The sequence below is a fragment of the Gadus morhua genome, chromosome 18 (assembly GCF_902167405.1).
Source record: "Gadus morhua chromosome 18, gadMor3.0, whole genome shotgun sequence".
In the NCBI taxonomy this organism is placed as follows: Eukaryota; Metazoa; Chordata; class Actinopteri; order Gadiformes; family Gadidae; genus Gadus; species Gadus morhua.
Window position 1 is genome coordinate 21,315,152 of NC_044065.1, and position 15,173 is coordinate 21,330,324.

A 15,173-nucleotide genomic window follows, 5' to 3' on the forward strand; every position below is an offset into this window, starting at 1 on the left:
CAGAAAAGAGTAGGACAGCAGGATTTCTCAAATAAGTCGCCCGAGATACGTCCCGACCATCTCTGCTCCCTCCCTCCCTCTCAGCTCCCTCCCTCCCTCTCTGCTCCCTCCCTCCCTCCCTCCCTCCCTCCACACCATTGGCTGGAGATGCACTCACACACCAATGGTTGGTTGAGACAACACAGCCTCACAAGAATCAATGAATAAAAAATATATGTAGCCCATATATATATATATATAAATACATATTTACATTTATCTATTTATTTATTATAGTGATTCAGTGAGGCCACCACGGATTTTGAGTTAAGCGTCTGTGGTCCTTTCACGGATTCCTGTGAGACCAGGTTGGTTGAGATATAACGCCATATAACGGTTGGGAGAAGGTGAATGAAAGGCAGGGTTGATTTCCCTGAACCAATCATGGAGGAGATGATTGGTAGATGCTATGGCTACAGCTAACGTACTCAAATGAACGCTCCTGAATTGTGCCTATGTCCCATTTAAACTCTGAGAACATACCTGGCTGGTGTCCACAGGTGTGGGAGTGAAGGCAGCCTGAGAGAGCGTGAGAGTGGGTCCCAGGAGGTCTCGGGTCCCAGCCAGATCCTGCTTGTACTCCTGGCTGTGTTCCACCCTGAGCTTCTCCCTGGGCAGCACGGCCTCGTAGCACGGGGCGTAGCCCGGCGGCGGAAGGAACTTAAACTCTCCGTGACGTCCTCCAAACAGGAAACGCACCCTGGAGAGGAGAGGAGAGGAGGAGAGGAGGAGAGGCGAGGAGAGAGGAGAGGAGGAGAGAGGAAGATAAGAGAGGAGAGGAGGAGCGGAGACGAGAGGAGAAGAGGAGAGGAGAGGTGAGGAGGAGAGAGGAGAGGAGAGGAGGAGAGAGGAGGTTAGGAAGAGAGGAGAGGAGGAGAGAGGAGGTTAGGAAGAGAGGAGAGGAGGAGAGAGCAGAGGGGAGGAGAGGAAAGGAAAGGAGAGAAGAAGAGGGGAGAGAGGAGAGGGGAGGGGGGTGAGGAGAGGGGGGGAGAGGAGAGGATGGGTAGGGAGGAGTGGGGAAGAGGACAGGACATGAGGGCTTGGGAGAGTTTTGAACTTTTAGCATAAAACTGAGTATACAAAAATAAGGTGACAGAACTCTTCGATGGTCTTAGAACAACTTACTTAATCCCAGCAGAGAAGCTGACGACAGGGAAAAACAGTCCGTCACAGTTGAAGTTCTCGAACATGCCCTGCACCGGCTGACCGTTGATCCTGAAGGAAATGCTGGGCGAGTTGAGATCCAGACAACAGCTGACCACATCCTCCACCGTCAGCATGTGTTGGTTGGGAGAGCTCACTGTCCGTGCGATACACCCTGTCCATTCATATACAACATAGAGACAAACTCAGCCGCATTCTATGTAGTGAAGCAGATAAGCTTGTATATGGAAGGTATTATGAATTTTATGACTTAAGCATGAAACTTTCTCCAGTGTTTCTATAAACCATGAAGTTTAATTTCAAGCGTGGAGCCATTACAGATTTTAACTCTGGGACTTGGCAGTAGGAGAAGATACTTCAGGCTGTCAAATTACGCAATCAATCAATTATGGTTTCTGTTTAAGCTCTTATTACAGAGATCGCAACAAACTGTTGCAAATTCTGATTCAATTAAGTAAAACATGGACAACTGAGGGAATCCCCCAACGCCTCAACTAGTAAGTGTTCATTAGGATATCCAACGTGCATGCACAGGTGGAGTACCTTACACCAACAAAGTCCCCTGTGACTTAGGCAATGTATTCCACACGTCCCTGGAGTATAGGGCACACCCACCTAGGATACGATTCCTTAAGAACCTTCTTGCCAAGATACCGAGTGGCGTTGATCTCTGGTAACAACAACCGGGGTTACATTCCTAACTTGTTCTATTAATCCTTCCTGAACACTGAGTCAGTAAATGAGGACCTGGATGACTTGTTCAAGAGGTCACAGGAGGCCAGACCCCCTTAACGGTTGCGGAGGTGTCGGTCAGAAAACCACAGGATTACCTGAAGCCGCGTTCACCCTGCACACGTAGCTGCCCTGAAGTCCGCTAAGGGAACACCTCTCAGAGGTAGTCAAACTCTAAGTGGAGGGCTACCTCATACCAACAGCTTTGAGAGGTTATTGGTACTTGTAAGCTTGGACAATAAATTCATCAATTCAGTTGATGAGCCTCTAATTGGACTACGCTCATTCTTTAGTGACTCTAGCAGTCTTGTCAAGGTAGGACGTCAGGGCCAGGACAGGGCCCAATAAGGGGCTCTCTCCTGCCTGCTGTCCTGTAGGACACTTGAATACTAGCAAACAAAAAGGCTGGTTCACATCACCAGCAGATCTCTCAGGTAGGGATTTCGGAGTTGCTCTCGTGCCTTCACTGCATGAATCTTAATACAACTGGTAAGGCACATATGTCCGGTTCTCCTCCCTGTGAATCGAACCAACTGGAAAAAACAAACTACTGCCAGGTCACAGGCAGGTAAAAGTGACTCTGGCCTATCAGGGAACACACCAAGAGCTTTAACTGATGGGCTGCCTAACAGTTCTCGAAATCTCTTTCTTATTTAACCCTGAAGAGACTAATTAATCCTCCACCTCAATTTTTTTACGAGAGTAAAATCATGCACAGACTTTTTTCAAAGTTTGTATGCGTGTTGTTTTTCATATAATGTCCCCTTTAAAGATGTGTCTGATCATTGGTTTAAGTTCATCCACTAGTTCCAGTAGTCAAAATAAGTTATTTGTTTCTGGAAACAGATTTTAATTCATATTCCTGTTTCAAATTTCAATGGTTTCAGGTTGCTGGCTTCAACTAGCAGATGTGGTCGAGGCGGGGCTGTTTCCTTAAATGGCCAATGGATGAATGGCACGGCTTTCCTGTGATTCTACTCGGTGAACATTTAACTGGAGTTAAAGTATTTGAACTTTCACGCACAGTTCGTCAGTATGGACAACGCTGCGAATATGGTCCATGCTGTGGAACGGATGACACTGTTGCTTATTTGCTGTTTGGCGCAAACACTCAATTTAGCCTAACAAGCAGCCTTCACCTTATATATTTACACTGACTGCTTGGTAATAACCTGTACCTGTTAAATTAATAAATAGATGAAGATAGAAAAAGGGTCTAACTTGCACTATTCTAAATAAAGATGTGTTTGTACTGCATAGGGAGAGGGGTACTGGGGTGGGCTTACTCCACCCTTCTGACCCCAGCGGGTGGTGTCAGCGCCTCACCTGACCACAGGTGGAGTCCGTCGAAGCTGTAGGAGTAGAGGTCGTCCCCCGCCCCGTTGCAGCCCCAGCCCTCGCCCCCCCCTGGGTAGGGGGCGTAGCCATCGGTGCTGGCCCAGCCAACGCGGACGTGGGTGGCCTCCGCCGTGACGAAGGGCTGCACCTGGTCCACGATCAGCTCGTAGTACCACTTCCTGTACTGCGCCGAGCCCTCGCTCACGCCCAGGAAGATGTTGGGCCGCATGCTGCGGGAGGGAGGACGTACTGGTCACCTTCATCGCTCTCTTTGTCTAGAGGGCACTGTGTGTGTGTATATATATATGTGTGTGTGTGTGTGTGTGTGTGTGTGTGTGTGTGTGTGTGTGTGTGTGTGTGTGTGTGTGTGTGTGTGTGTGTGTGTGTGTGTGTGTAAAGCTGAAGGTCAGTTGTGGGAGCACTGGGTTGGAAACGAGTTGGCAGATATCGGATGCAGGAAATAAGTAAATCGCACAGAGAATTTTTTTTTGGTTTCGTTTTTCCTACTGTCAAAGCAGGAACAGGGTCACGTACTCTTGACTCCAACACAGCCAGACGATGTATATTCTTTGTACTAGAATTCTTCTGGAGGTTAAAGTGAGCCTAGTGCAGACTGTTAGCCTACTGCATTATTTCGCAGTACTGTCGTCTGCTCTGTTGCCAGTGAATGTAAGGCCCATCTCACGGCTCAACGCGGCGCAGGCCAATGGGCCGGCTGTATGCAGAGCCTCTGTGACCGCCAAAAGTACCACTGTTCCAATTTGGCATCGCACATAATCACTCATAATCACTAACCCTTTCATATTGGAAGGCTGAACTTGACCTGCCGAATGTACATTCACTGGAGGATTTAGAGTAGTTGAGCGACTGAGCCTCACGGCTTACAAGTCCCGGTCCCTACATGGTCGCGTCCCTAGGGGTGGAGCTCAACACAATATGAATATAAAGTCCAGGATACTGTTATTGTAGAAGGGTTTTATAGGAAAAAAAAACATTTATTTTAATGACAATACATTTGAGACTAGGAATTATTAAAGTTCCTCTCCCGGTTTAAGCGCCAGTCACATCCGGGTATATCTTATTAAATATCCAGATAATATTGACGGTCAAAGTAAGTTTGTGTGTGTGTGTGTGTGCGTGCGTGTACGGTGAGTGTGTGCGTGTGTGTGCGTGTGTGTGCGGCGGTGCGTACCTGCTGACGTGGTTGACCAGCCTGGTCTGCAGCAGCAGGTCTCTGCCCGGCAGAAGGTTGTCACAGATCAGGTTCTGGTTAGAGCGCACCGCCACGCCATGACACACACACAGGGAGCACAGCACGTCTAGAACCTAACACACACACACACACACACACACACACACACACACTTTAGTTTCTTGCACTACCAATTGATCATACACATTGCACTGCACTAGGAACTGTGCAGTGCAGGCAAGAAGCAGAACCTGACATGATGGTCACCTTGCTAATGAAGGGAGGAGCCTTGAGGTCTAGCTCATTGAGCTATCAAACAGACCTGCTGCACTCTAAACCCTGATTGTGTAGTTGCGTGGCACTACACAGAAAGTCAATTTATTTGTAATGCAACTCAGTTTAGGCCTTGTGTTGCAGAAGGGTTTGCGTTGAGACCTGCATGCAATGCAAAGAAATCCAACGTGTGCTAAGAAGAACTGCATACCAAAGACACTAAAATAGGTTTGGTACATTGAATTCACATATGTAATCATGGGACATGTGAAAACAATGACTTATTATGCAAAATAAATCATATGAAACAATCATATTGTCTCCCTCCAAAAAGTATATTTTGTATGGGTGGTCTGGCTGTACTGGCTTTTTCCCACCACAATGATACTGACACTGGTGAGCGTCACACTGGGGACAGCATTGCTTACTGCTGCTCTGGGCTTGGCCACGCCGTGCAACACAAACTAGTACAGGGCTACGCAAAGCATTTGACAGTGTCAACTTTCAACCAACCATACAGATAGGGCTATAAGCTATAAGTGTTCTATATGGGCTGGAAGATTTACATGGACTTTAAGTGTTATAAATGGGCTATAAGTGTTACACATGAACTATACATGTTATACATGAACTATAAGTGTTTACATGGGCTCTTAGTGTTCTACATGGGCTATAAGTGTTCTACATGGACTAAAAGTGTTATGCATGGACTATAAGTGATTTTTGAGCTATAAGTGTTATACAGGGGGTATAAGTGTTTACATGGGCTATAAATGTTATACATGGACTGTAAGTGTTTACATGGACTACAAGGGTTATATACATGGACTATAAGTGTTATAAATGGGCTTTGCATTTGAGGCATGCAATCCAACTGGTCTGATAGTGTCAAGGGATTCGTGTAAAGTCCACCTTATGGTTGCGTCCATGTTTGTCCAGCAGAGAAATAATGGACTTGATGTGTCCCTCTTTGATGAGATTGAGGGCCTCAGGACTTTCCACCAGTACACAGTGTAGAACCTCCAGTATACCTAGAAACACATTAACACAATGTAGAACCTCAAGTATACCTACAAACACAGTAACACAATGTAGAACCTCCAGTATACCTATAAACACAGTAACACACTGTAGAACCTCAAGTATACCTACAAACACAGTAACACAATGTAGAACCTCCAGTATACCTATAAACACAGTAACACAATGTAGAACCTCAAGTATACCTACAAACACAGTAACACAATGTAGAACCTCAAGTATACCTACAAACACAGTAACACAATGTAGAACCTCCAGTATACCTATAAACACAGTAACACAATGTAGAACCTCAAGTATACCTACAAACACAGTAACACAATGTAGAACCTCCAGTATACCTACAAACACAGTAACACAATGCAGAACCTCAAGTATACCTACAAACACAATGTAGAACCTCCAGTATACCTAGAAACACAGTAACACAATGTAGAACCTCAAGAATACAAAAGCAATACAAAAATACAAAAGCAATCCACCAAAAGTAACAGGCTGACCCTAACCTTTGAGCATGTTTGCCCAAGAGAAACATTCATGGTGAAACGTACCAGATGAAGCTTCCAGTCTTTCCAGTCTGCTTATCAGCCAATCCAGAGAGCCAGAGAACTGAGCACAATTCTTCCGGTTGCCCCTTATGAGTGCAGCTAGTAAAGGGCAGGGTAGCAGAGACAATTATTTCCTTCTACAATTTGGCATCAAACACAAACTTCAACCAAGCTGCACGTAAACTATGTATTGACACACATTTAATTCAATAAAAACAATTCAATTATGAAGACCAAAATAGTTGCATGAAATGATAAGGGGGTCCTACATGGTATGGCTAGCTTTGTTAAAAAGCTAAAAAATTCAAGGTCAGATTTGAACTGTGGCCCCTGCTCACCACTGCTACCGATTATTATATATTAGTAGGACATGTTTGTAGTAAAAACGCCCCCAATGGGAGAATCTGGCCCATCATTTGGATCCCTTCCTCATTTTAAAAGCTCAACAAGCTTTTGAGACATAAAAAAAACAATATCACTACGGATTTTGTACGACCCCTAAAGATAAAGATGAGCTTGAACAACAAGAAATGGTTCCAGATGAAGCCTAATATCTGCAATATCTGCATCAACCAGTTTGAGCCCTATTGCCAATCAAAGGAACTGGTTTGAAGAAAAAAAACATAAGAAAACGAGAGCGAGAGGTCAAAAACGATGGTAAATAGTCATTAAATGTTGTGTTTTATTTGGTGGCTGTGGGGGAGTTTATGGTCGAATCAAACAACCTTTATATGTGCTAATCTTGACCAATAGTATAAAACACTGGTTGAGTTTCAAGGCGATTGGATTCAAATCAACACACCACAACACCTTAAAGTACATTTGAGCTTGTTTATCCGTAGCGTCCGCACCCTCTTCACCCTCGCCTCATCTTACTTAAGCATATGTAAGGTTGCTCCCCTAGTGCAAGGCGAGCTGGAAAGTAAGGCTTCATTTATTTCCCACCCACTGAGCACATATGGCCAGGGCAAGCCAGAGAGACAGAGTGCCTCCCCTGTCCAATCAACGTTTTGTCACTACGTGCTCGTAGTGACAAAACCTCCCACTGGGCCAGGGCAGGCTGGGAGGTTTGTGCTGACCCTGCTTAGACAGTACCAGAAGTCCACAGTGGGAACTTGAGATATCCACTGAGTGAGCTGCTATCAGGCCCACTATGCTGACCTCTGCACCTCTCACTAGATTGTAACACTGTTGGACACTTTCTGCATTTTGAGAACAGACGTGATTGCTGAATTTAATTTAACATATTATTCATGACTAAGTAATCTTTCCCATATTATTTGAAGTGGCAGATTGCCTACCCTGAATACACGTCACGTAAAACAGATGATCTCACTCAGTGTTAGTGAGAGTTGGATTCCCTATCATGCCCTTCCATTGCTCATGGCTGTGGCTTGCAAAAATATGCCGTAATTCCCATAAATCTTGAATGGGGAGTCAGTGATGCTCGGGCAGGACAACCCAGACCCCATTCTCATCTGCAGAACCACCACACACATGATTTTTTGAGGCATAAAGATGCATTTCTGTTTGTATTTCATACTGATTATTTGTCCTTATTCTGTCTTGTGCCTTATTTATGAAGTAAGTCACAGCCATCAAAATCCAAGCCAGCACCCAAACCATCTTCTTCATTACCTCTCCAAATGTTTCCCAAACTCACTTTTCTTCTGCTCGCATTTTGAGTTTATTTATCTTTTGTCCCTGTGCAACTCGTCACTCTGTGATGTCACAAAATAATCTGTCTTTAATTTTTTAGCTTCACTTTTAATAAGGAGACAAGAAATTTGCTAAAATATCTTTACTTTGGAGCAGCTTGAATGGTGTGTTCACACCCCCACATCACTGAGAGAGCTAGTTAACCTCACTTGCTTCCATTCATTGCCTCTAACTCAGTCAAATGCTAACTGGGTCCAATGGAGCACAGGTGTAATTAAACTAAAATAGTATGATGCCTCTTCTAAAATTAGTAAAATTAGAATTGTCAATGTGTATTATTTTTCGTCGTGGCTGACAGTAGGACCCACGGTGTGGAGCTGCCATCACTAGTGTGTGAGGATGTCAGTCCTCCTGAGTCTCCTCACCAAGGAGCTCGTATAACGAGTTAAGGATGGACCTCCACGCCTCCCCCGCCTCTTTCCCTGCAACCTCGGCAAAATGGGCGGCGCTGCTGTAGACGTGGAGCCGGTCGATGCACTCCAGGAGCAGGCTGGTCATCCCCTGGAAGACAAGAGGGACAGCAGACACAGGAGGAGTCAGCTTTCCTGAATTCACCCCCATCCCATTGTTTTGGGTGGGGTACAAACCATATCGGAACGCCATCATAGATCCTTCATCCTCTGGGGAGACCGGGCAAAGACAATCCAATCTCTTGTTGCACTCTTCTTATCAGCATGTTCCACACAGATACTCAATTTGTTCCTCCCCGTTCGTTACTCATATGAACCCTTTCAACTTCACACAACCACATCTTCCAGGTCCCTAGATTACACGCTAAACTGTTTGTCCCCTAGCTCTAGTACTGGCAAGGAATGGCGATGCCTGATCCAAATCACAGTATTATGTTTTTTATCAGACTTTGTGCTAGTGAAATAATATCAGGCAGCTTCGTCATAAGTGTACTTTCTAGGTAACCATTTGTCAATAATTGCGGAGCAGAAGCTGTTACATCTTCCACACCATTTCTCAAATCCACATCATATCCAGAGCCTGATGATATTGTCGGATTGCCCCTGTCCCAAAACGACAAGGGTGTGGGGAATTAATTTCCCCAAGATGTACATCATAAAACTGACACCTGCAATGCCCAATAAGGATCCCATTAGGATGGCATGGCAATTACATTATATTCATCCACCAAATGGAATAACTATGCCAAATAACTGATGGACGCTTTTGGGAGAAGGGGCCAAACCGTATCCACATACCGTATCCTGCCAGACAGCTTGGCTTGGACTCGAACATGTTTAAGGGTTTACACAAGCCAAGTGTGACCAGGAGAGACTGTATGGGGTACTGGTACTGCAGGAGTATGTATACTGTTGGACTGCGTGTGTCTCCTGGTGATCATCATGTGGAAGGTGAGCAAGGCTTAGGGTCTCAGTGTTTATTGTGGCCAAAGTATAGAAGCATCCCTGTTATATAATGGCTATGGATGAGCTAAACAATGGGGCGACATTGGAATCTGTTATCTAAATAATAAAAGTCCCACTGAGTCTTCCACATCGCGAGGACTGCAGCTGAACTGGAAACCCTACAGATAGAATTCATGAGGAGGTCTTGATCATGGTCTGGTGCATTGGTATCCTGTCTGTAAAAAACATGTGTTCCATGGGTACTAGGACCAACAGTCTGGGCCGTTAACGTGATCAAAGTCTTCCTTTAATAGGTTAGGTAAACTGTGATCAGGTTAGAGTGGACCACCCACCTTACAGAGCGAGGTGAGGTTAGTGATCAGGTTAGAGTGGACCACCCACCTTACAGAGAGAGGTGAGGTTAATGATCAGGTTAGAGTGGACCACCCACCTTATGGCGCAAGGTGAGGTTAGTGACGCTGTGATCCTCAAAACCAACTTGGTTCATTCATCCCTTTATAACCACAGATGACTGAATGCATGCACACACATTGCCCGTCTATTTTCTGCAGTACATTATGGAAAAAAGTGTATCAGCAAATGTTTGTATTTCCCACAATCCCCCCAGTTCCCCACCTACCTCCTCCTGGAACAGATTCTGCCGGTTCTTCAGATGTCGTAGCCGGTTCTGCTTCTCCTCGTGCTCCAAGTGCTCGTCCGGGGGCTGGAAGTAGCCTATCAGATCCCGCAAACTGAGGCTGACCGATTCGATTGGCAGATCGAGAGCAGAGGTGTTCCCTTTTTTAGAGAGCACGTCCAGGCCCCTGGAAAGAGGAAAACAGTCAGGTTTGTATCTTCGAGATATCTCAGAGATGGAACAGAGGACCTAAGAGCCTTAGGCCCAATCCCATTTCTACCCCTTACCCCTCCCCCTTGTTTTGAAGGGGTAACGCCTTCCCCTTACCATTTAGCCCCACCCCCTCAGGCTAACAGTATGTGTCAGATAAACAGAAATCACTGTAGCCATGGACGCCCATAGAGTCCCATCCAGGTGAACGTGTGTGTTGAGGTCCGCTCACCTGATGAAGCGGTTGAACAAGAATACAGTACTCCGAATGACTCGCGCCGTACGACTCTCCTCATGCTGTGACCGAGACAGAGTGAGGCCATCGTCCATGTGGCCCTCGTGGTGCATGATGGCCTGAAACCAAGTAAACCTCTCAACTGATGCAGGAACTGTTTCTTCTGATCATGGGAGTGGAAATGGCCAGCCGACAGGACCGTGATCACAGCTCTGCGACCAGACCAGTGAAGGTGGATTTACTGTGCCGGTCTCTCCCATTAACCTTACACAACGGATTCAACTCCGGTTCCCTCCCAGCAACTCAGTCTCATTATCATAAACAGAGCTTATTTCCTGTTGTAAAATAGATACCTCCTCTTTCAAAATCACACAGAGTTCTTGTCAATCAATACCAAAAAAACAACAACGCAACACTCTTTCGTCACTACAGAGCCATTGGCTTTCAAAATGTAACCAGTCCATCTGGTGACGGAGGGATGATTAGAAACAATACCTTCCGTTGCACTCCGCCCATGCGGGCACACTTGGTATCCATGGCCTGGTAGGTGAGCCACAAACTGGTGTCCATGTGCTGGACGTAACACACAGAGTCGCCGTACTTTATATCAGCCACTCCCATTCCATCTATTTCCTTTTTCATCCCGGAATCCAACTTTTCCTGAAGAGAATGGCCGTAGGGGTGGAGTATGATGAGTGGAGGTAGAGTGTGATGAGTGGAGGTAGAGTGTGATGAGTGGAGGTAGAGTGTGATGAGAGGAGGTAGAGTGTGATGAGTGGAGGTAGAGTGTGGTGAGTAGAGGTAGCGGTAGAGTATGATGAGTGGAGGGGTGCAAAATACTGTAGGTTAATTAACTGGCACGGTTTCTGTCCATGGCTGTTCTTTTCATTTATATAGCGCTTTTCAAGACAACTGTTCAGGATATAAAAGTTGTGATATAAAATGAAGCCTAGAGAAATAAAAAAGGTGCACTAATGTATGTTTCAAAGTCAGCTAACAAACTCTTGGACCAGCTTGATTTCTTTCCCTCCTCACATATCTGTCCCTCCTCACAGTCAAGAACCCCCTCGCTTCATTCAGTGGCCCGGGCCATAGTGTGAGTGGTGAGGAGTCAGTGGGCCGTGTGAGGGTGCTGTAATCACCCGGTCGCTCACCCGCTTGGCTCTGAAGCCAGGAGGCCGGGAAATAGACTTCACCCATTCAGTGGCAGTGAAACCAAAATAGGTGTTCTATCTTTCAGAACATGGTTAAATCTCTTATATGGTGATCTTTGCCATATTATCAATGTGCAAATCCAGTTTTTTATCCTGTCCATTCTTAAATCTCATGCTAGACCCATGGCAAATATTTGGATGAATTGTGTAGTTACATAATACGCTTGTTTCAATCAATGTTCATTGTTGTGATCCGTAATTTTTCCCATTCACTGACATTCATTCATTAATTTTTTTTACCATTATAAATGGGTGAAATGTTATTCATTGCAGAGCTGCTGGCAACACATTGATTCTCTCTCTCTCTCTCTCTCTCTCTCTCTCTCTCTCTCTCTCTCTCTCTCTCTCTCTCTCTCTCTCTCTCTCTCTCTCTCTCTCTCTCTCTCTCTCTCAAAAGTCCCTCTCTGATCTAAAACATGGAGGAAGGTGTAGCATTGTTGCTGGCTCTTCCCCACAAAGTACCCATTCTTGAGGAGCTCTTCTTTGGTGCGGTTCCCTTTGAGGTGGCCTCTTACCTTGGATGACTTGAAGCAGAAGGCGGTGGACTTGACGTCCGCCTTGTCTTTGTCCGTCAGGAGGAGGGAGCGGTCGTCCAGCAGACTCAGGTACTTCCCTGTGGTCACGTGTCGTAGTCTGAACGGCTGGCCCCAGCGGGTGTGGCTGCCGCTCCACCTGCTCAAACACCACCTCATTCAATCAGGCCCTTTAGATACCTAAACCTGGCCACATAGTAGTGGTAGTAGAAATAGAAGCAGTAGTAGTAGTAGTAGTAGTAGCAGTAGCATTAGTAGCAGTAGTAGTTAACAGCAATTAAAGCTTTACGGTATAAATATCATTATGACCGTCTATGTTTTATCAGGGTTGATAATGTTTGAATAGCATCAGCTTGGGTCTGGTGACCAGCATACAAAGCTTCATGACCGTACGCCAAAAGGGATGAGGGGCTATGCTTCTTTAAAGTTTTCAATCGATCGTAACTTGTAGCGCCTCCTATGGTGAACTCTAGCCTGACCTCGACCTATGTTTCTTAAGGTTCACCTCGTTTGGTAAGTTAACCCCGCCATTAAGCACCTGAAGGTGATTGGGCTGATCGGGCCGTCTGGCGGCCATGTTGTGGAAGGTTATGGGTTCCTTTGGCAATACATTATAACAAATGTTCTTCGGTACATAAAAAAATAACTTGTTTGCTGATTCAATTTTATTTTATTTTATTGCATTGCTCTTGGATGGCTGAAAAGGCTGAAAGCAGATACATGATTTAAATCAATTGTATTATCAAAAATGTATTTTAATTCTAAACAAAATATTGAATAGATGTAAATCTACATTTTTACTGGACATAAAGCTCGAGACATTTCCGGGTCAGATGATTTACCACCAGTCTCACAAATCAGACTAAAGTCTGATAGCAGACAAGCTCATATGGGGCTGAACAGAAAGTAAACTGACATTAAACACCAATACTCTACAATCTGCGGTAATATTGCAGACAAAAGGGAAAATTATACTGGGGCACGTGAATAGGATTATTTTTCTGTTTCTCAAGCCGTGTCTCAATTGCAAGGATGTTTCCTACATAGATGACAAATACAGGTCATATTGTGGCGTGTGACTGTCCCAATTCAGTTGGAAGCAAGGAACATGCCAACTATGGAATATCATTTGGCAACAATTCAAGGAAGCATCAAATGGTTCATTGGTCGGTGACCGGTATATCCAATAAGACAGGACCAACTTCATCTTTTGAAAAAAAAAACACATAAGGCCTTATTCATTTTTCAATCCCACATCTAGTATTTGAATGTTTTTTTTTCACATATTTTATAGAAGAAGAAAACATCATCCTAATGGCTACCCTAATGATTCTGGGGTCGCTGTACCCATAGTACACAGATTCAACTCGCACAGGTGGTATTGGTGTGGTCGTGTGATGCTGCCTGCTCAGGCCACTCTATGAAGGCCACTTCATAAAGGCCACTTCATGCAGCACTTTCATAAAGGAGGTACGTAATAAGGAATGTTCCTAACTAGGTTTTGAGGTTAAAGGAGGCCTGCTCGTGACACAGCCCACGTGTAAAGATGTGCTGGGATGAAATTACTCACACCACCCGGAGCATTTCCAGCCTCCACAGGGACCGGGCGTGGATGGACACCGCTCCGCCCTCGTAGTTCACCGTTCTGCAGAGACAAAGGAACAGGGGCACTTAAGATAAAAGCTTTCCCCATTTCCTGAGGAGCTGGACTGTGCGTTCTGTCTAAGCGTCACCATGCCCATGGCCCCCTGTCTCATGCAGTTCCTCTAACGTCTTCTCCTGATACAAAGCTGATACACAAATGCTTTTCTTTGTTTGGTTAGAGACTTAGTGGCTAGTTTATCGTTATATTATTTAACTTCCAAGGTTCTTGTTGACCTTGATATTTCGTTAGTTATTAAGGATTGTTTAAGATGAGTTTGGCAAGTGTTAGTAAAATGCAGACTTTGCAGATTTGGGTAATTTATGCATTGTTGCACATACACACCCTCGAAATGCTCTTGTGTGAACCAATGTGTCATCTCACAAACACACTTTAGATTCCTATCTTAAAGTCTGAATGCAGACGAGCTGAAACTTTTAGTGAAGTTCCCTCAGGCACACAGCAGGCCTCAGAGAGGTGTGCAGCAGAGGAAGGTGCTTAAGGGGTGAGAACAAAGTGCTGAAGGTACAGCAGAAGGAAGCGGTGCTGGACTTCACAGACACCTTACATTACTATTGAGGCTACCCATGGATAACCGTATCGGTTCCCGAACACCTGTCAAGCTTAACTTTTGATGACAAACATTGTTTTGTAATTAGTTGAGTTTGAGCATGAAACAGTTATGGAATGTTAAAAAAAAACACATTTTGCCAATAATGTCAATGATCAGATATAGAAGCATTTGACTGTTATATCTAGCACAATTAGTATTTTAATAACGCACTTCTTCTTAACCACACTGCTGTTTCCCTCTGAGACAACAGGAAAGAGTAATTATTATAAGTTCTCTCCATCCTTTGGGAGTTCTCCCTATCTTGCCGCGGAGAGTGAGCGCTCATTCTGTCTCCTGGAGCCAATCAGCCTGGCCCACTTTGCTATTGTAAAACAAGAACAAACCTGTAGAACCGTGACCTACATAGAGCTACGGACAAACTACAAGACTGGAACACGTTTCCCAGTAATGTGACTTTGGTAATGCCTAAAAACAGATGGCAGTGACATTTTCTTTTATTATTATTAATGGCCTTTGAGGCCTCGAGAGACCATGCTGATCTCACAAGTTCACATTTCAGTTTCTCGCTGAATATCAGTCTGACCTCGTAGCGTTGAGACAAACTTTCAATTACCGGACCACTCAGCACTAGGCTGCGGGGTTCATAAGGAGTCATGCCTGGTCTGGGATGTATTCTGTATCAACATATGGCCCTGGCCTTGCGTTCAAATAAAAACATTCAGATGAA

At 45.0% G+C, this 15,173-nt stretch overlaps 1 protein-coding gene across 4 annotated transcripts in view; it reads right to left on the reverse strand.

Moving 5' to 3' along the window:
• Positions 1-15,173, reverse strand: part of ryr2a (ryanodine receptor 2a (cardiac)) — a 168,591-nt gene that overhangs the window by 116,813 nt on the left and 36,605 nt on the right. For all 4 annotated transcript variants that reach the window (XM_030340489.1, XM_030340488.1, XM_030340487.1 and 1 more), the window contains 12 exons: positions 13,801-13,875; positions 12,213-12,369; positions 10,979-11,143; positions 10,481-10,602; positions 10,042-10,225; positions 8,412-8,547; positions 6,331-6,426; positions 5,651-5,769; positions 4,466-4,599; positions 3,262-3,503; positions 1,165-1,357; positions 523-739 (listed from right to left, as the gene is read on the reverse strand). In XM_030340489.1, coding sequence (XP_030196349.1) covers positions 523-739; positions 1,165-1,357; positions 3,262-3,503; positions 4,466-4,599; positions 5,651-5,769; positions 6,331-6,426; positions 8,412-8,547; positions 10,042-10,225; positions 10,481-10,602; positions 10,979-11,143; positions 12,213-12,369; positions 13,801-13,875 — 1,840 coding nt within the window. The remainder of the gene's footprint in view (positions 1-522; positions 740-1,164; positions 1,358-3,261; positions 3,504-4,465; positions 4,600-5,650; positions 5,770-6,330; positions 6,427-8,411; positions 8,548-10,041; positions 10,226-10,480; positions 10,603-10,978; positions 11,144-12,212; positions 12,370-13,800; positions 13,876-15,173) is intronic.